Below are 22,886 nucleotides of genomic sequence, written 5' to 3'. Positions count from 1 at the left end.
GCATCTGTCTCTATCCAGTCTGGGAGGGAGGGAAAAGACGGGCCCAATGCCATTGGGACTATCCTTAAGAAGAAGAACCTTCCCTCCAGTCCATCTGCCTTGGTCCAGGCCTCAGAGGGAGAGAAGAACTGCTGGACCTGATCCCGTTCCTCACCATCATTCCCTTCTTTTGTGTCATGTCTTTTTAGATTGTAAGCCTGAAGACAGGGAACCGTCTTATTAAAAATAATAATTGTAGGCCACTCTGATAGTCTTTAGGGCTGGAGCGGATTATAAATACCATAATAAATAAAAATAAATAAATAAATAATAATAAAGTGCTAGGGAATTTTGGGAACTGTAGTTTGTTGTGGCATCAGAGCTCTCTAATAAAGAACGAGCCTACATGGCTCGGGCCCGAGTTACTTGAGGGAGCGCCTCTCCCTACATAATCCTCCTCGCACCCTCAGAACATCTGGGACATATGTACTTGAATACCCCAGGGTAAAATTAGTAAAAACTTATGAGCCTACACGGCGACAGCTCCTGCTCATTGGAATGCTCTCCCTGAAAAGATACAGCTATGTTCCACGCTGGAAGCCTTCAAGAAGGCTTTGAAAACGCATCTTTTGCAAATAGCATACCCCCCTGATTCTCTTTAGAGATAGAATACCCTAATTAAGATCCAGATACCCAACCACAACCGATTGTTTTTAAATGGACTTGTATTTGTTAGGAGATTTTTATTGTACAGTGGTACCCCGGGTTACGAAATTAATTCGTTCCGCCGTGGAGTTCGTAACCCGAAAGATTTCGCAACCCGAAAAAGCCATAGCCGCTAGCGCTAGAAAGCCGCGATTTCGTGCGAAAAAGCGCCGAAAAGCACCAAAATTTTTTTTCGTAAGCCGAAAAAACCTTCGTATCCCGGAACAGTTTTTTCCTATGGGATTTTTTCGTATCCCGGAAATTTCGTAACGCGGTGCTTTCGTATCCCGGGGTACCACTGTACTGTGTAATATTGCCGATGTAATTGATGTTATATTGTATTGCTTGAGTATTGTACTGTTTTGTATTATATTGTATGCTACTGTGAACCGCTTTGATCAGACGGAAAAGCGGCATACAAATAAATTTTTTATTATTATTATTATCAAGATGATGGTAAAGCAATGGCTATATTGTATACATTTTTAGGAGAATTGTCTGCCCTTGCTTCCAATTATATAACATGTCTTAAATTAAAGGCCAGGATCAGCTCCTTCCTTTGTGCATAAGCAATAGATTTTCAGCATAACAGAATAATTTATTTTTTGTTTAATTCTGCTTCCACTGCAGAACCTCAGGAATTTCTTACTAGCTTTGGAAAGGAGTAGGACTACTCCAGAGCACTACTGGAAAGTGGATGGGCATCCAGCTGTAAGGACGGAACAGGCAATTCATGGCCCAATGGCAGAAAAAGAAGAACAGGAGAAGAGACATTTAAAATGCTTCATTATCTATACAGAGGTACCCCGGGTTACGAAATTAATTCGTTCCGCCGCCGCTTTCGTAACCCGAAATACTTCGCAAGCCGAAAAACCCATAGGCGCTAATGGGGAAAAGCCGCGATTTCGTGTGAAATAGCGCCGAAAAGCACCAAAATTTTTTTCGTAACCCGAAAAAACCTTCGTAACCCGGAACAGTTTTTTTAAATGGATTTTTTTCGTAACCCGGAAATTTCGTAAGGCGGCGCATTCGTATCCCGGGGTACCACTGTACATTTAACACACAGGTAAGAATTGTTCCAGCCACACATCTGTACAAGAGACCATAATAAGAAGCTTTCTTTTTTTACCTTGATATCTCCACCTGTTGTTGAGTTGTAAATTTGTCTGTCTCATGATTAATGGGAGCACACACTTTACTCAGCTCATATGCTCTCAGCTTTTCTTTCAGCGTTTCAATCTGAAACAATGTGACAGTGTATTTTTTATATAAAAGTTGAAGAACTTGGCTTGCATTCTATTTTTAGTTGCTGATATGTATTTTTAAACAGCTTTTGAAATATCCCAGTTTAAAATATCCTCAAGTTCTCTGGGGAATTGGTGCACAACTGATTATTTTGATGAACAGCAATTAAGACCTTGGATAACATGCTGTCTTGGCAAAATTAGCAAAAGTACTAATTAACATACCTCCTTCTTTTGTTCCTCACAGATCTTCACATACTGACTTATATGGCTGTCCAGACTGACAACATTGCTCTTCAGCTGAGAAGGGGGGAAAAAAAAGGTGAGTTTCAGCACAAACTCTTCAGTATGCCATTGTATTCATTCTTATCAAGGACATCAGACACCAGAAACTTCTGGAGTTCGGAAGATCAACAACTGGCATCTCTTTCTGCTCTCCCACCATGGATTATTTCTCACCCCATCAAAACTTGACTGCAATTTTCTGTGCCTCTAAGAAAATCTCTCTTTATTTAGGGAGCTTCTAAGAAAGGCCTGGGGTGTGTGGTTAGCAAAAATCTTAGAAAGTTATTTTGAAAAGAATGAATGCAATGGCATACTGAAGACATCCATAATAGTAGAATGCTGCAAGGCATCTTCATGCTGCAGCTCAGTTTGTGATGCCTTCATATACAGTCCTGTTCAACATACTGTAACCTTCCAAAGGGTTGGACTGCAGCTGAGGTGGGTGGGTGGAAATATTATGGCTATCAAAACAATCAAGTATTTTTTCACTCTTCAAAGAATGAGAAAGGCAGAAGGAGAATGCAAGGAGGTAAATTCAAAAAGGTTCAATCACTTTGGGAAAAATGTCATTGTGATGTCTTAAAGCTGTGATGGTGAACCTATGGCATGCGTGCCGGAAGTGGCACTCTGGGCCATTTTGCCGGGCACAGGGACCGGGGGAAGGAAAAACAGGCACGCGTGTGCCCATTCCTCCTTCTCCCCGCCATTTTCGGACCTCCCGCTGTCTCTCAGAGACAGCAGGAAGGCAGAAAATGGCACTGGAGGGAAGGAGCCAGAGGCGTGCGCGTCTGGCTCCTTCTCCCAGCCTTCTCTCGGCGGCGTGCCACGTCCTGGGCTCTCTTGCGTCCTTCCAGCCCCAGACCTCCCTCTGAAGAGAGAGGTCTCGGGCTGTAAGGAAGCCGAAGGGAAGGGCCTGGGACGTGTGCCCAGGCCCTTCCCTTCGGCCGAACGGGCTTCAAGGGGCCCATTCGGCTGAAGGAAGGCGTCGAAGGGAAGGGCCTGGGATGGGTGCCCAGGCCCTTCCCTTCAGCCTACTTTCCCTTTAGCTGAATGAGCTCCAAGGGAAAGGGCCAAAGGAAAGGGCCTGGGACGGGTGCCCAAGCCCTTCCCTTTGGCCGAACGGGCCCCTTGGAGCTGAAGGGAAGGGCCTGTGTTGCGTGCCCAGTCCCCTTCTCCTCGGCCTCCCTTTCCTCGGAGTGAAAGGGTGCCTTGGAACCCGTTCGCTCTGAAGAAAGGGAGGCCGAGGAGAAGGGGCCTGATATGCATGCCCAGTCCCCTTCTCCTCGGCTTCTCTTTCCTCTGAGCGAACAGGTCCCTTGGAGTCCGTTCGCTTCGAGGAAAGGGAGGCTGAGGAGGAGAGGGTGGGCGGACGCCTCCTCCTCCTCCCCTCAGGCTTTGCAAGACCTGAGATATCCTTCAGAGGACACCTCAGGTCTGGCGAAGCCTCGAGGAAAGGAGCAAGGGCCGCAGGCCGCCTCCTCCCCACAGGGCTTCTCCACACCTGAGGTGTCCTTCGGAGGACACCTCAGGTCTGACGAAGCCCCTCAGAGGAGCAGGGGCCGTGGGCCTCCTCCTCCTCTTCCCCCCCACGGGCCCTACCTGGTCCCCAGCTGTCTCTGAGAGACAGCTGGAGGCCAAGAGAAGCGGAGGAGGGGCAGGCGCATGCCTGTCACCCTCCCCCAATCCCCCCGGACTTCTAGCTGTCTTTGAAAGACAGCTGGAGGCCAGGAAAAGGCGTGGGGGAAAGCCCCGCCCCAGAGGCCCCGCCCCCAGAGGGTGGAAGCCTGCGTCTGGCACGCGGCCCCACCCCCGGGGGTGGAAACTCCGCCCCCGGCACGGAGACCCAAAAAGGTTCGCCATCACTGTCTTAAAGCTACATCATAAAATTATTATGTAACAATTTGAAAACACATCAGGAAAAAAAAGGGTATGAGGAGGAAACAGGAGTATTATAACATGCCTGTTGCAATTACATCTTTAGCTGTAACTAAAAACAACCACTGTAACTTGGTTTTATGATTTGTGGGTATCAGTGCAGGACCTTTAAAAAAAAACAACCCTCAAATTTACTTACAGAAGATTTGATATCCTTGGCTCGGCTGGCATACTTAAGAGTGTTATATGTGTCATCATAGAAGAGAGAAGAAGGACTAACAGCAGCTATAATTATAGTACGACAGTTTCCACCAAGAGAATCCTTCAATAGACGAGTAAGCTTACTGTTCCGATAAGGAATGTGCTGTTTCTTACTCTGGAAGAATAAAAACAATCCCATTCGGAAAACGTTGAGTGTTTAATGGGTTGGTGAGATTACTATAGCTTTAGATCATGAACTACTATAATCAGGTGTTTCACACTGCGCAATATGGCAGATGAGAAAACCTTGAAATCTTTTGTTTCCTTTAGTAAGCTTCTTACCTCATCTACCCAATCCTCCACTTATCCTGCTCCAATGTTCTTTTTCAATTAAATCAGCAACACTGGTTCTCCAAAGGAAGAATGGATACATGCATGCTGTAACTCTGCATCCATCTTCTCCTTATATTATAATTATAGGGCAACCTAGTGTCTTTCCCAAATTCAGGAGCAGGCACAGTTCTCACATTTAGCAGTATATAATTTTCAGCACATGCACCCTGAAGCTAACTTGTGCCAAAAACAGCTTTGATTTGTGAAGGAGACTCAAAAGGGACACACAAAATTGCAGCCACCAATAGCTGTGCCTTAATTTTAGCCTCTTGTTTTAAGTGCTGTAAATAGCTGGATGAGATGCATACTATCTTTATGATACCTGTTCCTCCTATTCGTCCCTGTTCCAAACATGTGTACTTAGGTTGCAATGATGAAATTAGGGGGCATAAGAAGAATGGGACCAGAAGTGGGGTTTGCTTCTTCTGGTCTATATAGGAACAAAACCACAGGAAGCTAAGGACACACTTGCAAAGAGATTCAAAGCATGCAGTGATGAAGTAAGTGAAGGTTCCTAGATAAACTGTTTGCCTGTAATAAGATACAATTGCTTTTAGATATACGTGAAGTATGGTAGAACCAAACCTTGAGAAAAAACCTTTTTGGCCTATTGCATAGTCAGTATTTATCCTGGCTGAGTTATTCTGGGAGTAACATCAAAGGTAACATCTTGCACTATGGTTACAGAGTAATGTTTCCATCCTATGAATTATGGACATTAATTATGGAAGGCTGGGATGAGATGTGCATAGATTTTATGCAAGAAGCTACATCAGTATTTTCTATTTAGCTGCTCACTTCTTTTCCAGTCCTCTCAACAACTATTCAGTTTAGCAAATATGTCAGTTTGAATGCCATTAGATAAGTAACACATTCATCAATACATTCTTACATGCAGCATGCTCATGCACATCTATACACTCTATAGATCAGTTATTTATGTAACCAGATAACAATTCACTTGATCTACTATGACTCCTATTGAGCACCCCAATTTCACACATCTCCTTATGATCTACCACATAATGCCCTTCTGTGATCTAACAGATAAGCTAGATCAATTCTATGAAAAATTAATAAGCCTAAAATAGCACAAAAATATAAAAGTACATAGGACCCCACATTACATAGTTTTGCTTACATGCAGGCACTATGGAACATAAAAGTGCCTCTTTTTCAAAAACAAAAGGCAACTCCTGGTCATGTCTGGATTCCCCTCTGCCCTGCCTTTTAGAAGCATTTTTGGGATACCATGCAGCCCCTACAGAGCCCCCAGAGTTTAAATTTGACTCCTGGATGTGCTGCAGTCACCCACCCTTGATTTAGATATATGCTTAATAATAATTAATCAAGTATGAATGGGGAGATTTAAAAAAAACCCACATAATTTAAATATAATAAATTATAAATAGGGAATATATATATAGAAATTCCACTTTAAAAATCTGTGAAGTTCTACTCTTTTTCTTTAGATGTGGGGTTCTCAAGCATTAGCCTGATCTGAAAATGGCACTGTCATTGTAGATGTTCCACACCCCTGCAGTAAGGCCATTTGGTGAACACATGACAGAAGCAAGATTCAAAATGGAGCTTATTCATTACTGGCTAAATCAAGATAGTACCTGTAGACTCTGGCAACCAAGTATGTTGTTAGAACAAGGCTAGCCCATGAAGCTTCATGACCCTCTTTTCACATATGGTTTCTCTCTTTGTGAACCTCCCTTTGCCTGCCACATTAGGCTATGTCTTTTCCAAGGAGGATCAAAAGAATAGCTGTTTTTAATTAATTTAGTATTCTGCTTTAGTTTGTGAAATAAAATAAAGTTCATAATTTCCAAACAGAAAAGCAATTACCTATGTATATAATCTCATTATTTGCTTCTCCAGATACATCTTAAAACAGGTATGGGGAATGTGATGGCCTGCCATAGGCAGTTGGACTGCAACTCCCATCATCCATCATTGTTGGCTATAACTGACAGGAGCTGTTTTCCAGCAAGATCTAGGGGACCACACATTCCCCATACTTGTCTTAGGCGGGCTACACACCGCCGCTTTGCGGCGGTCTGCCGCCGCCGCCAGAAGGTCCGCGGGGGAGCCGGAGCCTATAGACGGCCCGACTCCCGCGCGGACCGAAAAAAGAAGCTCCAAAATGGAGCTTCTTTCTGCGTCGCGTTTGCGACGTAGCGAGGCGCCAGGGGCGCGCTCGCTACGTCAGCAGCGGCGCGACGCGTCTGGACGCTGTGCGTCCGATGCGTAAAGATGGCGCCGGCCATGTAGAAAGGCCGGCGCCATCTTGTACGGACGGAGTCCGTACGAGGCCCAGGGGCGTCTAAAAGAGACGCCCCTTTTTTAAAATGGGACGTCCTCCGGACGTCCCAAAGGGCCGTCTGGAAAGCCCCTTAGAAAATAAGCTTTATTTAAGAAAGTGGCCCAAAGTTTCCAGTAACCACGTGTAGCATGATTGCATTGTAGAGTATGGGCCCAAACAGACAGTCCAAAATAAAGCTGCTTTGGGTCACTTTGGAGGTATGTTGTTTAAATGATGCATGTGTCCTAAGAGACCGGAAGCCGTGCCATAGCCATGCTCCAGTCCTAAAGACTGGAGTGCAGCTTTGGCACAGCTTCTGGACTCTTAAGATACTTGTGTCGTTTAAACAGCATACCTCCAAAGTGACCCAAAGCAGCTTCATTTTGGCCTGTCTATTCGGGCTCTCTGAAACCAAACAAAAAGTGCTGTGGGACAGGAATGGAAATAGTACCTACCTTTGGATCTGCAAGAGCATTAATGACATTGCCAAGAGCTAACAATGAGCGATTAATATTTGCCCCCTCTCTGAAGCGAGCTCCTTTGGCCTTTGTGGCACTGGCACGTTCAGATCCTGCCAGGTCAATGAGACACATTTTGGCAATACGAACATTTTGATTAATACTCGCTGTCTTATCCTGTTGCCTCAGATAAATCTATGAACAGACAACGAAATCAAGGAAGAAGCAAATGAAGAAAGGATCAGGGCGGGGAAGCAGGACAGACACTGCCCTGTACACTATATATTTTGCAGCAAATCTTACCAGTTACTAGATAAGGGACATAGACCAGCACAAGCCTTTTATAATGTAACTTTTTTGTGCAAGCATGCACAAAGTGGAAGAGAGAATTAAATGCAAATTAATTATACTGCTGATATGCTGAATGGAATTTCTGAATGGAATTTTTGAACAAAATTTCATCTTCCTGTTAAATGTTTGACCCTAACCATTTCTAAAGTGGCAAATTAATAATGCAGTTCAATGCACAATAAAACCACCAACTGGACAGCACAAGACACCTTCGTATTTTAATAAAAATTTTCATGCAATCTTGTCCATGTCTACCCAGAAGCAAGCTCCACTGAGTTCACTGGGATCAATGTTCTCATAAGTAAGCACAGGATTATTGTGTCTGGTTGGAGTCCTAAACACATTTAGGTGGGTATAACTTTCACAACTCAACAAGATTAGATCCCCCATACAGAAAGCCAGCTACTTTAATAGGAAAGACTACAATGCTAAACATACGTGAGCATGAAAAAAGCAAACGTATTTTTCACAAGCTCAAAGACACCTCAGCTTAAAAACAACATAGACCAAAAAAGTGTCACTCCTGAATGCTATTTAGCAGAAAGGATTTAAAACAGACAAGACTGTGAGCTGAATCTCTCTTTCCAAGACAAAAGCTATTATGGCATGGCGTGCCATAATCTGAGGGTGTTCTCTCTAGCTCTCTCTTAAACAAAGCTTCAAAGGTTATCTAAGATCCTCAGACACCTTATCTGCCTTATCACCTTACCTGAAAGACAGCATGGGACCGAGATGAGGAGGCATTCACATCAGTGGGATGTTGTGTTCTGTTTTTGTTTCCATAATCCAACATTTGCAAGATCTCCGCTGCAGATTTGGGCTACAAAAGATTGAGAAAAGAGCCAGATGAAATTAATAAATCTTTCCTAGATTTTAATCAGGGAATTTCATTGTCACAAAATCCAGCAATAAAGTGAACATCGTCAATTAGGCTTTTGTTGCCAACATGGTCCTCGAGAATGAGAGACGCAGAGCAAGTAAGACGATACCTTTTATCAAAACCAGCTTCTGCTGATGCATGCAAGTTTCAGCACCTGCCCAAAGATTATGTTCAAGATGAACTTGCATAATGTTGGCAAAAGAAGCTTCTGCAAAAAAAGGCATTGTTTTTATTTATTCCAAAATCACCATCCTGTTCAGATGATGCTACCTAGGTTCTTGAAATAGGTGATAATACCAGTGGAAATAGTGCTGAAAATTAATTGTAAGGAAACAAGAAAAAAAAAGAGAGAAGTGCATTAATTAATGCTCAGTATTTACAGAAAAAGATTATTTATGTATACGTATGAGGAATCGATCCAGTCATGATAAGATTTTAGCAGTGGGGAAAAAAATCTATACAATCATTTCTGAAGGTTGAAGGCTAGCTTCAACAGTAGGTGCCATGTCCAACCTCCTCAGAAAGTCTTCCTTATTTCACAGATCTGAAGTGAAAATTATCAAGCAGCTGAAAATACCAGCGAAAAAGCATGGAGGCAAACATAATGTGCAACAGTTCTTTGGGATGAGCCAATGTTGGAGTAAAACTAAAACCACCCTGGTTCTCCCACTAGTCATATCAATTCTCTGTTTAAGCTTCATTCTTTGCAACTGCTTGAAGCTTCTATATCCTTCTTTCAGAATTTCTATTTTATTCTGCACCACTTCATCCCTCCCACCTTGCTCAGGCAACCTGATGCCCCAGTTGTTTCCAGGGTTGTGGAGTGGAGTTGATGTCAGTAGAAATGTACTAACTTCAACTCATGTTTCAAAACAAAAACTTGTAATAGTAAATGCCTAGTTTGTTGCATATTTACTTTCATAGGAGTATACTGTAGTTCAAAAATTTCAATAAAATAAATATATTTTATGTTCTAAGTGACCTAATGTTTCATGCGGCAGTGAGGAAATGTCTTGTGTTACCATTTTACTACAGTAAATTGGTTATGATTAATTTGCTATTCAAGAAAGTGTAGGAGTCAGACAGTAGAAAAATAGAAGAGCTGGAGTCAGAGTTGAAGGTTTGGCATACAGTGGTACCTCGGGATACGAAATACCCAGGTTACGAATTTTTCGGGATACGAAAAAATCCCATAGGGATTTATTGTTTCGGGTTACGAAAGTTTTTTCGGGTTACGAAAAAACTCCGGCGCTATTTTAAATGGAGCCGCGGCGGAGCCGCGGCTTTTTCCCCATTAGCGCCTATGGGTTTTCGGCTTACGAAGGCTTTTCGGGTTACGAAAGCGGCCGCGGAACGAATTATTTTCGTAACCCGAGGCACCACTGTACTCCACAGCCCTTGCTGTTTCCAGCTTCCACTACATGTTTTCCTTTCCCAAGAAGGGTCCTTGCCATATCAGACTGACTTCTGGATCTTGATGTGCTTATACTTTCTTCTGAACACCTCTTACTTTTTCGCTACATCAAGCCCAACAATAGCGGGACCACCAAGTTTACTACCAATAAAATAGTGTAGAGGGACTACCCACTGACGTAAGAGGGGTTTCTGCATACTCTTAGAATTCTCCACCTAGGCATACAAATATGAGGCCTATCTCCAATAGCTAGTTCTTCCCAACCAGGCCTTCCCAACCTAGCTAACTTTACCTTCCTTCCTTGTGTATGTTTATGAATATGATCTCAGTTTTCTGACGTATGTCTCTCTGCCCGCCAAATTGTTTTTAATTTTAACCTAATGCTGTATTGCATTTTATTGTTTTTAAACCCTGATGGTTTAATTCTAGTTTTAATATTGGGGAGTATTTAGTATTTTATTTAGTATTTTATTGTACAATGTATTTTTACTGTTGTAACCTGCCCAGATTCCTAGTGATTGGGCGGGCTATAAATAAATAATTTATTATTATTATTATTTATTCTAACTAGAGTAGACTCACATAATCAACATTTATGGAAATGCCAGTTATGTAGATCCTGCAATTACAATTAATTAATTATGTAAATCCTTACTCAGTTGGAACTAGTAGCCAGGCTTAGGATGTTGGGTGTCCAGTGAAAAACCAGATTGGTTAGCCAGGGGTGATCATATTAAACCAATATTAAAATAACTCCACTGGCTGCCAATTAATTTCCAGGCAAGGTACTAAGTGTTGGTTATTTCACTAAAACCCTACATAGTTTGTGTCCAGGTTACCTATGGGATTGCCTCCTTCCATATAATCTGCCCCATACACTCAGGTTCTCTGGCGAAACTTTTACTCCAATCAGCCAGGACTAGGTTGGCAATTGTCAGATAGAGGATTTTTCTTCAGCTATCCCTAGATTATGGAATGACCTACTGGAAGAGATTTGACAGCTGAATATGCTGTCCGAATTTAAACCAGCAAAAGACCAATCTCTTCTGGCAGGCCTATCCAGATGATTTTTAAATTGCAAATTTTAAGTGATTAATTTAAAATGTGGATTGTTTTAATATATGTGTCTTTTTTTAATTAATGTGTGTTTTTAACTGATGTTGTATATTTGTTGGTCTGATGTTGTTCCCCACTTTGATCCATGAGAAGGAGCAGGTAAGAAACAATTATTATTATTATTATTATTATTATTATTATTATTATTATTATTATTATTATTATTATTAAAAGCAAAACAGAAAACAAGTTAAAACAATGGAAAAAGAAATTGTCCTTTATCCCCTAACAAGTGGGGGAGATGCACTTTATGTAGGGTTGCCATCCCTGGGGACCTCCAAAACGGGATAAATGTAGGACATAGTTTTAAAATGTAGGACTTTTTATTTTTATTTTTATTTTTTGTTTCCTGGCCAGGAAATTAAAAAAAAAAGTCCTACATTTTTAAACCTTGTCCAAGGCCTTGCTGGAGTCTGGAAGACAGCGTCTCCCAAGCCCCAGCGAGGCCTTGGAGGACTCCGCAATCGTGGAGCCCCAGCCAGGGCCTAGCTAGGGCTTGGGAGGAAGCGTCCTCCAAGCCCCATCCAAGCCTGGAGGACTCCGCGATCGCGGAGCCCCATCCAGGGCCTCGCGGGGGGGGGGGGAGAATCCCGGGGGAATCCCCCGCCTCCCCGCGTGCCCGCACCACCTTCCCCCGCCTCCTCTCTCCCTCCCTGCGTGGAGGAGATGCTGCCTCCTTCCACCTTCGCCTCCTCCGCGCGGCCTGGGGGAGAGGGGGCAGAGGAGTAGGGTGGCGCAGGCGCGCGGGGAGGCACCACCTCCAGCTTCGCCTCCTGCGCCCCAGGCAGGCCTCGCTGCCCTCTTCTTACTCCCCGAGATGGAGGAGGAGGGCAGCGAGGCCTGCCAGGGGCGCAGCAACCCAGGCTGCAACCGGGGGGCTCCCGGTTTTGGCGCTGCACCCGTGCCAGGAGGGGCCCCGGGCCCCCAAAATCAGGACGTTCCCGGTTGCAGCCAGGTTATGGCAAGCCTAACTTTATGCAATATTGCTCTTACAACTAATCCTTTCCTCAGTCCATGATGCCATAAGGTTATGTAGTGAGGTAGACAACTGTGGCCCATCAAGTGCTTTTGAACTGCAGCTTCTATAATCGGTCTTCATACTAAGACAGATGGGAGTTGCAGGTGAAAACCATCTTAAAGGCCACATGGGTCTACCCGTTTTTAAAGGATCTGAATGCTCTTAAAACAATGGGCCCATACAGACAGGCCAGATTAAAGCTGCTTTGGGTCACTTTGGAGGTATGCTGTTTAAATGATGAATGCGTACTAAGCACCCGGAAGCGGCACTAAAACTGCGCTCTAGTCTTTAGGACTGGATTGTGGCTTTGGCGCGGCTTCCAGACTCTTAGGATGCATGCATCATTTAAACAGCATACCTCCAAAGTGACCCGAAGCAGCTTTATTTTGGCCTGTCTGTATGGAGCCTAAGTGAGTCTGAGTGGTGACTCAAGAACAGATTTATTAGGGTCTGAGGAAGAACTTTTCCACTAATGGTAAAGTTGCTCTTCTCCCACAGGATCTTTTGCTGTGGAAGGGACAGAGCTTCCAAACAGCATGAGCCATACTGAACAGATTGTGAACTTTGAACTGCACACATCTGTGCCCCCCCCCCAATTCCAGAAAAAAGAACCTTTCATACAGGAAAAAATGTGCTATAGGTATAACTACTGAAGACACAACAAAGACATTGTCCCCCCAATAAAAATTCTGCTTCTCAATTACATTTTTCTTCAGCCCTCTAATTTCTAGCATTGCAGTAACATAAAACTTCTCTTGAGCATTCAAAAATATAGTTTAGGAATGCAAAGAAAAGGGACAAGCAGTTTCCAAGGGAATGTGAATATAGCAAATACATGAGCTCTATGTATGTTTTTATTTCTTAACTTTTTAATAGATAGATCCCATTAATAAAAATGGTTTTTCCGAGGTTTCCCCATGAATACTTCCACAACGGAAGGAAAGCGGGAAGCCTCTATGACGTTTCAGAAGCACGACAGATGATCCCACCTCCGGCGCTTCTGAAACATTTGGGTTACACTTCAGCAATGTTTGGGCAGCAGTAAGTGCCCTGTGTGATAAACTCCCTACTGTAGCTATATGTACTTATGAACAAACAGAGAAGATAAACAGCTTCCCCCAGAATCACTTACTGAGCAAGTGTGAGAAATTAAAACAGAAAGAAAAGTGGAAACAGATAAGCCCGCTTTACCAGCTATCCTAGCACATTGAAAAAGCATAGATACGCACGTGACCTTGGGTGAGTCATATACTCATAGTCCCAGAAAACCATGTACTGTAATAGGTTTGCTTTAGATTCACCTTAAGTTGTAAATGACTTGAAGATACACAATAACACAATATTCTTCTACTAAAAATGACTAAATAGACTCTTCCTCACTAATGATTTAGAGTCAAATCATTAAAATTGAGTTCTCCAAAGATTCATGATTTAGATTGATTTCATAGTTGAAATATAAGGAATCATGTTTGAGAATATTTCTAAATACCCAAAATTCATACCATAGAAAATTGGGCTGATTTTTGCAGAGAGGCTTGTATTTGACTGGAGTAAGCCTCATAGTAACAATATAGTGATATTTTGTTTAATATGGCCAGAAAAAACTCCGTTCCCCAGTTGCATGATTTCCTTCTAGTGGCCACTTCTCAAGGTCAATATCAGTCAAAGATACCTGAAGCACAGTTGCAACAGGTCCAAGAGTAATCAAAACATGAGTTTTGTAGGAAACCGAGACTCAGTGAAAAGTTAAAAACGAAAACCATCCCTGCAAGACTCACACTGTCAACCCCCACCGCAACCATAACTTTGAGATTTACAGCAAACTTTGGAATAAGAACAAGCCTCTCAAGAACTCCACCTGACCTTCTCTCAACACATGAAAAATCAGCAACAGAGGAGTTGACAATAAAGTTTGCTGAGATTGTTACAAGGCCCTATTTTTTCATATACTATATGAGAGTAAAACAGTAAGGTCCTGTTTGAAATATCTTAGATAATGCAAAAGGATACCAAATTCAAATGATGCAAATTTCAAATATGCTCAATAAAGACATCCCAAAAACTAAGAACAATCAAGTGACAAGAAAATTAGTTTGGTTTTAAATTTTATCTAAAGGCTCTCTGTTGAATCTTTCCTCCACTGCATTTTCAAAGCATCTTTTCTATTCTACTACCTTCTCTTTCATGCCACTTACTACTATTCATGTTTTTGTCATAGTTTCCTACTCTGCCGTCCTGTACATCTGGGTTGGGTTGAAGGTTTAACCATAAGACTGAGTCCAAGGTGTTTACAGTAGGAATAACTTCATTTTCCTACCTAAATCAGTCTGTTAAATGAAAAAAGCTTAAGGTACAAGTTGCAGGAGCCCTGGTGGCACAGTGGTTAAATGCCTGTACTGCAGCCACTCACTTACAGACCTTAAGGCTACGAGTTCAATACCCAGTGTTGCCAATTTCGCGACTTTCACACGAAAACGGGGACTTTTCAGAGCTTTTCGTGTGATTTTCGCGCCTGGCTCTTTTTCCGTGCCTTTTCCGTGCCTTTGGCCCTTTCAGCTCCAGCCTGAGAAGGCTGCCTGCAGAGCAACCAAAACCCTTTGGAGTGCCAAGAGGGCTGGAGAAAAACTCTCTCTCTCTCTCTCTAATGACTCCCTCTGAGAGCCAGGACGGAGCAAGCCTCCCAACCAACCTCAACTGTTTGGAGGAATAGTTCAGCCAATCAGAGAGAGGACAGTGATTGCCCCCCCCCCCCCAGGCATTTTCAGGCTCCAGGGGCAAAGCAAAGTGGCTGCAGTGCTGGAGAGAGGCAGGGAGTGAGGGATCTTGGCTGGCTTAATCCCAATTGCCTAGGATTTCCAAGTAAGACATAAGTTTTAAGGCACACAAAGGCAATACTGTACTTGATCATGGTATCATGGCTTGATGTTGTGGACTTCTGTGTCTGCCTGAGAGTGACAATTGAATTTCTGAATTCCTGAGCTTGGGCAGAGTGCCCCAAGCCTACCTCTCAGGGTTGTTGTTGTACTGTGAGGACCATTTGGGTTGTGTGATGTGAATGCGATGTCCCTGAGTGTGTGTGTGTGTGTGTGTTAGTGATTAAATCTGCCTCTGAGCATGGGCAGAGCACCTGGTAAGTTGGCATCCCTGCCCTGTCTTCCCAGAATTTTGTTTTGTGGCTCTCTTTTCGTTCCCTTTTCCATTGCCATCCATACTGCAGAAATAATCCAGTTTGGCACTGCTTCTAACTGCAAGGCTCCCTGCGATGATGGGATTCTGGCCACAACAAACCACCAAGCCCAGAATTTCATGCATGGAGCCCTGGCTGCCGGTAAAAGCAGAGTCTCAACATGTCACAACAAACTACAATTCCCAGGATTCCCTGGTTTGACAAGGGAATGGCCTCCACGCTTCCAGATCACAGCCCCAGAGAATGAGTCTACAGGATATCAGTGTTGCCAGTTTAAGTCCACTTCTTCAGCTGCATTTGGATTTAATAATAATGATGATGATGATGATGACGATAGAGAGATCTTGCAGCACCTTTGAGTCTCACTGAAAGAAAAGTTGGCAGCATGAGCTTTCCTAGACTTAAGCGTATTTCCTCAGATGCATGGGAACTGTAGTTCATTGTGGCACCAGAGCTCTTTCTCACAAAACTACAATTCCCAGAGTTCCCTAGCACTGAGCCAGGGCAGTTAAAGCAGTCTCAAACTGGATTATTTCTGCAGTATGGATTGGACCTTGAGCATTTTTAATAACCAAGGTCCAAATACTGCAGAAATAATCCAGTTTGTGACCACTTTAACTCTCCTGGCTCAGTGCTAGGGAATCCTGGGAATTGTAGTTTGTTGTGGCACCAGAGCTCTTTTTGATAAAGAAGGCTCAATGTCTCACAAAACTACAGTTCCCAGGGTTCCCTAGCACTGAGCCAGGGCAGCTAAAGCAGTCTCAAACTGGATTATTTCTGCAGTGTGTCTTGGACCCAACTCAGGCTGCATCTTCAGACTCCAGAGACAATTCCCAGGATTCCATAGCACTGAGCCAGGGCACCTAAAGTGGTCTTGAACTGGTTTATTTCTGCAGTGTGTCTTGGACCTAACTCAGGCTGCATCTTCACTCCAGAGACAATCCAGTTTCATACCGTTTTTACTGCCATGGCCCAGTGCTATGAAATCCTGGGAGTTGTAGTTTGTTGTCACACCAGAGTTTGCTGAGAGAGAAGGTTAAATGTCTCCGAAAACTAGAATTCCCAGGATTCCCTAGCACTGAGCCAGGGCAATTAAAAGGGTTTCAAACTGGATTTATTTCTGCAGTGCGGTTGCAGCCGAACACGTTTCTATTTGGCACAAAGCTTCCTGAACCCCCTTCATGTCAAAATCAATATCTTAAAAGGACTGAAAGATTCTTTGTTTGGTTCAATGGTGATTTTGAGAGTTGAAATAAGTTATAATTATTTTTATTCAATTATGTTTACGTTTATTTGCAAAACATCTGCCATTTTAACATTATGGGAATTTTCTGGGAATTGTGACTGAATATTCCGTGTGATCTGGGGGGGATTCAGCGGGTTTTGGACAAACATTTCCGGGAATTATCTTCCAGGCTTGTTGGCAACACTGTCAATACCAGCAAAAGGGCTTAAGTTCGACTCAGGCTTGCATCCTTCCAACGTTGCTAAAATGATTACCCAGATTGTTGGGGGCAATTAGCTTACACTTTGTAAACCACTTAGGGAGTGCTTAAGTGCACTGATAAGCAGTATAGAAATGTACTTGCTATTGCAGTTATGTGGCCTCCAGTTCCAACAGTTGTGTGGCTTAAAGTAACAACTTTTCAATAAATGGGTTGTGAGCTCAGCTTGATTCTAATACTGAAAATAAATTCTTAGGTTGGGAAAGTGCTTAGAGGCCACAAGCTCTTTAATGTAATTTAGGGTAGGATTTGATGGATCTTGGTGTTCATGTAAAAAGGCACACGACAGATTCAACGAGAATCTACCCAGCAAAGTTCTGTTTCTGTCTACTCAGAAGTAATTCACAGAGTTGAATGGGACTTACTTGTAACTAAGTGGATACAAGGTCTGTCTGGAAGAGCCTTCAATACAGCCCAATCTACCAAATTAAGGCTGAAGGCTAAAATTGTTTTTGCTGCTTTTTGTCAGCTATCATGAGATTTTGGTTGTAGGAGGACTATGGACACAGGCAAATTTTCAGTTCACAAATAATATGGATGGTGATAAAGTACTTTGTATACCTGATGCAAAGTTAATCCCTGAACCACGACACCTTTCTGAGGATCTTCTCGAACTGCCAATGCTCCTGAATTTACAAGTAAATCATGTATCTGCTCATTGTAGACCTTGGAAATAAGAAAGGGGGGATTTATCAAAGCACATTTCTAGATATTCACAAACATGTCAGTTATCCATAAAGTATCTTGTTTTGCTAATCCAATTTCAATTTAGATTGATAATGAATATGCACACACAAAACTCTCACATAGCGTTCAGGCACCTATTATATTTTCCCTTCAGCCTTCAGTTTAGTATCCTACTTTTTTGTCCAAATAACCTTTTCAACATAGGAGTTAAGGAAGAGATTTCATGATTTGACATGAAACAGAAAAGTATATGGAAGAAATCCTAGAAATTTAATTGGGCAATGTAGCCATGTTCCAACCCATGAAAATATGTCCCACTGAGTTCAATAAGTTACCCAGGCAAGGCTATGAACAGCTACTTAACAGTATATCCCAATGAAGTCAATAGGACTTATTGCTCAGTATTTATTTGTTGGATTTATATCCAATAAATGCACCCAATCCCAATTTATTTACTGGATTTACATCCTGCTTTTCTCCACAATATAGAACATGCAGGCATGGAACCATACCTTATGCATTATAGTCTATTTTGTTTGCTGAACACTTAAATACATGGTTTGCATGGCATTTGGATTAAGCATGTTTTTAAAAGAAAGAAGACAATAAATCAATTTAGTATTTTCCTGTTGGTCTTTCCATTCCTGCCATCAGAAATAGTTAAAGTCCTTTTCAACTATATGTTCAAATGCTACAATAGCACTGAACAATTGTCTGCTTTCTGGAAGGTCAAGTTGGCTTTGTGTAACAGTGAAAACTTTTATAAAACATAGTATATTATGCTAGTTTTCCTTTTAAAATAGTATTGGCCAGTTTGAGCAGATTTAGGGTAGTGGTGTATCACTTTAGAAAAGTTATTTATTTGGATGGCAATGCCAAAGATTCTCCTGGCCAAAGAGCTTCCCCAGAGAAGTAGAGCTGCTTCTGGATGCAAGGGAAGTTGTCAGTTGGTTGAGAAAGACCAACATGGCTGCCCCTCCCACATGATTAAAGCACTTATTTTTGGCAGGATAGTAATGCATCTTTGGAATGAATCTCCTTTGAGCAGGGGTAGGCAATCTTTTTGAGCCGGGGGCCGGGTTGCTGTCCCTCAGACAACTGGGGGGGTCGAAGCCAAAAAATAAATAATTAAATAATTTTTTTTAAAAAAATAAATATATAAATAAACCAGGACAAATGTAGGACAAAATTTTCAAATGGAAGACACTTTTTTTTAAAAAAATGGAGGACACGTGAAAAAATTTGCTGATTTTTAAAAAAATGTTAATATAAATGCATGTTTCTGAGGCTTCTATAGACAATTGCCCCCCCAAAGGCCCCAGCGGCAATCGGCGGCAGGACTGGGCTGGGGCCGGTCCCAAGGCCTCGCCGGGCCGCATCCGGCCTGCGGGCTGCAGGTTGCCTACCCCTGCCTTTGAGGCTGGTTGGGGGAGCATGTTGCATACCTTTCATTCCTGAAAGGCAGCTAGTGTTTCCTTAGCTTCTAACAAAGTTGGTGAGGGCCTATTTTATCATTTTTTTTTCCGTGTTGCAAACATACCTATTATGGAAAATTCTTCTAGTAACATACCTCAAGGTAGGATACTGCAATAGCACAGTGCTTTTCCTCCTTCATTTGCTCAATTGAATTGTAAAGTTCCATCATGGTCAGGTACATCACTCCAGGATTCTCAGGGGAGCCCAGCATCGTGTGAGTCTTTCCGGCTCCTGTTGCACCATATGCAAGCACTACATAGTGAGGTGGTAGGGGAAGGAAGGGATGAGTTGACGACAGGGAAAGTGTTGATCAAAAAATCCAGCATTTGTAACAGGTAAATTTGGCTACTTGGGAACGTTGAACTGATTTATTTTAAAGTGTACAGGTGTTCCTCTTGAACGATCTTTCTGCCCAACTTGGCTAACACTCAGACTTCTCAGAAGCAGGGTTGCCAGAATGAAAACTGGAAAAAGGTCCTGCATACTTAAGAATTTCAGCAGGTATTGCTTGTTGCACAGGGCCATCTCCAGTGTTCAATCTGGCAAAGCTGCCATAGAGTACAGGCTGGAAATAACAACTAAAAGTTAAAACTGCCAAAAAGGAATGGTGAGAAAAAATAGATTGGTCTTTATGATTTTCACTAAGACCTGTCTCTCTGCAAATTAGTAAAAAAAAAAAAAAGCAACCCTCAGCTTTTATTTTGTAAGGTAAGGAAGCTAGTACTGTATATGTAAAGCAAGAGAGACCAAAACAAAATCCTCGAAGCATAGCTTACTCTGCAACAATTTGAGATACGTAGACATTTTAGGACTTAAAAAGTACTTTACTGCAGTCTTCAATATAGGATACATTATTTTTCTATAGGATTTTTCTTCAAATGCCTCATGGTTACTAACACATTCATTATTATCAACAATGAAGACACAAACACAGAGGAAAGTTACCTGTGCAATTATAGCCATTTAAAAAGCCGTCCAGTACTGTTTTGGTAGTTTCTTTGAAGACTTCCAGCTGTGAAGAATCTTCCCCAAAGACAGCATCAAACATAAATTTCAGATCCTTATTTTGTCTTTTGTTCAAATCACGGTACGGTTGTTTCTTTCCATGAAAAAAACTGACTTCCTCCACTTTGGGATCAAAGACCAAAATATGCTTATCGACAACCTGGAGCACTTTGACAAAGTTGCCATCTCTCTCCTTCTGACTCTCTGGACGAACACGGACCACTACCTTCACATGACTGCAGACATCTTCTTGAATGGTAGTAGACATTATGAACACTTCTCATGTAAGGTAAATCCAGCTTCTTCTAATTGGGGAGAAATTAGAATGGCTTAATCAACAACGACAAAGACTGGAGTCCAATGTGATGATTTTCATTTTGGCAGTCAGGGTTCAGCTTTGGCAAATGTGCTAACAGGATAGCATCAGTTCAAGGACCAAATTGTAACTTGGCAAATGAAACTGTCATTAGGCAAATATGCTGCCTAATTTTTTTAAAGGTCAGAGTAATTCTTGCTATATTCATTTAATTCCCTCCACTGCAGGAAGGACAACATGCATCGGACGATGGTGCTAAAGCAAGCAAACACATTTATGGCAAGAGCTGACTTTGTGATTGGCCCAAGATATAAAGTTACTGGCCAAAATTTTTAAAACAATAATTTAAGGGATTGAAAGAAAGAGAGACTTCTGCCAAATGCAGAGTCCTATGAACCCATTAGCTTGGCAAGAAAACCCCATGATAGGTTTGCCTTAGGGTCATCATAAGTAGGAACCAAGTTGGAGGCACACAACAACAACCACTGCCATAAGTTAACAGGCCACTTGAAGGCACATATGCAGAGGCTCAGTCCAGAAAAGCAGCTAGTCTTGTTATTTCCTTCCTTTAAGAATAAAATGAGACTAATGGGGGCTATTGATCTTTAGGTAAAATGAAGGCTACATCCACACTGCAGAAACAATCCAGTTTGTCATTCCTTTAGGTGAACTTCCATGTCTCAGTGCTATGGAGTCCTGGCAACTATAGTTTTGTGAGACATTTAGCCTCCTCTGCAAGAGAGCCCTGATGCCACAATAAACTACAGCTCCCAGGATTCCACAGCACTGAACTATGGCAGGTAAAGCGGTGTCAAACTGGATTACTTTGCAGCTCAAGTAAGACTCCCCCCTTTCAGCGGTGGATGAATACCATGAAAACTCCTGCAGAAAAACAAACACACTTTGATTTTGTATAAAATAAAAGGCTGGTTAATAGAAGAAACACCCAAAGACGCCTTCACAGCCCCTTCATCATCATCATCATCCCCATTAACCCCACCATGGCAAGGGGCTGCAAAGGCAATCTTTTATTCTTGTTGTTCATGTTGTAGTTATTATTATTACTATTATATTTATATCCACCTCGCTTTCCCCCAAAAGCTAGAACTCAAAGCAGCTTACAATTAAAAACATACAAGAGAAAGCATTAGAGCAGAATTAAACGTGTACAGTATTAAAGCAGCCTTATTGCGTTGCAGAAGGAAACAGGCTGCGGGCGGGGGGGAAGGCTTATGGCGGGGCTCAGCCCCCACCCACTCACCGCCTCGGACCCTCTTGCTTTCCTCATTCAGCGCCTAGTCCTCTGAGCTCGATCGGTTTCGCCAGCCACCAAATTCAAACGTGAGCGGATTGGGGTTCCTCGCCTTCTGATTGGCTAGGGCCTGGATGACGTCACAAACGTCTCCCAGACGCTAATACGGCTGCGGCGGCGGTTGGGTTGGTGGGGATGCCTTTTGGCCTAAGCGGGGACCCGTCTCTCAGTCGCCGCATTGAGCCAAGGGAAAGCGAGGCACCTCCTCCATCGCCTCTGTAGGCGGGGAAATAGTAGAGCTGGGCTCCAGTTGGCAGCTGATGAATGAATGAATAAATGGATGAATGAATGGAGAAGAGGAGGAAGGGAAGGAAGGAGGGATGGAGGGAGGGAAAGAGGGCGACTGTGGTGGGGAAGTAGAGGGAAACACATGTATTATTATTGTTATTTTCTATATTATTATATAAATATTAACATTATATTATTGCCTTTATCCAGAATTCCCCATTATTATTATTATTATTATTATTATTATATTTCAAGGATTTATATCCTGCCTTTTACCTTTCACCAACGGGATTCAAATATTCCCCAATATTCCCAAATTGCCCACATGGGTGGCTGCTGTGACAGCGACACCTTTTACTTTCTGGTGCACAATCTTTCCTTCATGCACACAAGTATTAATATTATATATATATATATATATATATATATATATATATATAGATGCCTTCAAGGCTATGTGTTAAAGGTGTATTCGTTGTTGCTGTTGCGTGCTTTCAAGTCGTTTCCTATCATAGGGTTTTGTTGACACATTTTGTTCAGAGGAGGTTTGCCATGGCCATCCTCTGAGGCTGAGAGAGTGTGACTCGCCCACTGGGTTTCCATCAAGGACGAGGAGGGATTCGAACCCTGGTCTCCCAGACTCAAACCACTAACTCAAACTGGATGGGGAGGGAATAAAAAAATGTTCCAAAATCCCAAACTGGGTGGCTGAGATACTTTTGCATTATTATGACTGTCGTCCAGTTGTCAACACTACCTTGCGAGGGATTATAGCTGAAATACTCCAAAATTGCCCACATGGGGATAGTGGCCCAAAATACACTGCAGAAACAATCCAGTTTGAGACCGCTTTAACTGCCCAGGCTCAGTGCTAGGGAATGCTGGGAACTGTAGTTTTGTGAGCCATTTAGCCTTCTCTGTCAGAGAGAGTTCTGGTGCC

General features: G+C 42.6%; 1 protein-coding gene across 1 annotated transcript in view; it reads right to left on the bottom strand.

Moving 5' to 3' along the window:
• The window catches only part of KIF18A (kinesin family member 18A), a 66,960-nt gene extending 45,087 nt beyond the window's left edge, over positions 1–21,873 (bottom strand). Inside the window, exons 1-9 of the mRNA XM_042459579.1 lie at positions 21,668–21,873; positions 20,031–20,395; positions 19,180–19,337; positions 17,484–17,588; positions 8,512–8,622; positions 7,449–7,646; positions 4,288–4,464; positions 2,154–2,228; positions 1,814–1,923 (exon numbers count right to left, since the gene is read on the bottom strand). Coding sequence (XP_042315513.1) covers positions 1,814–1,923; positions 2,154–2,228; positions 4,288–4,464; positions 7,449–7,646; positions 8,512–8,622; positions 17,484–17,588; positions 19,180–19,337; positions 20,031–20,358 — 1,262 coding nt within the window. The 5' untranslated portion in view covers positions 20,359–20,395; positions 21,668–21,873. The remainder of the gene's footprint in view (positions 1–1,813; positions 1,924–2,153; positions 2,229–4,287; positions 4,465–7,448; positions 7,647–8,511; positions 8,623–17,483; positions 17,589–19,179; positions 19,338–20,030; positions 20,396–21,667) is intronic.
• Between the last annotated feature and the right edge of the window lie 1,013 nt (positions 21,874–22,886).

Source organism: Sceloporus undulatus, chromosome 1 (assembly GCF_019175285.1).
Source record: "Sceloporus undulatus isolate JIND9_A2432 ecotype Alabama chromosome 1, SceUnd_v1.1, whole genome shotgun sequence".
Taxonomy (NCBI): domain Eukaryota; kingdom Metazoa; phylum Chordata; class Lepidosauria; order Squamata; family Phrynosomatidae; genus Sceloporus; species Sceloporus undulatus.
This window is presented reverse-complemented; position numbering and strand designations above follow the sequence as displayed.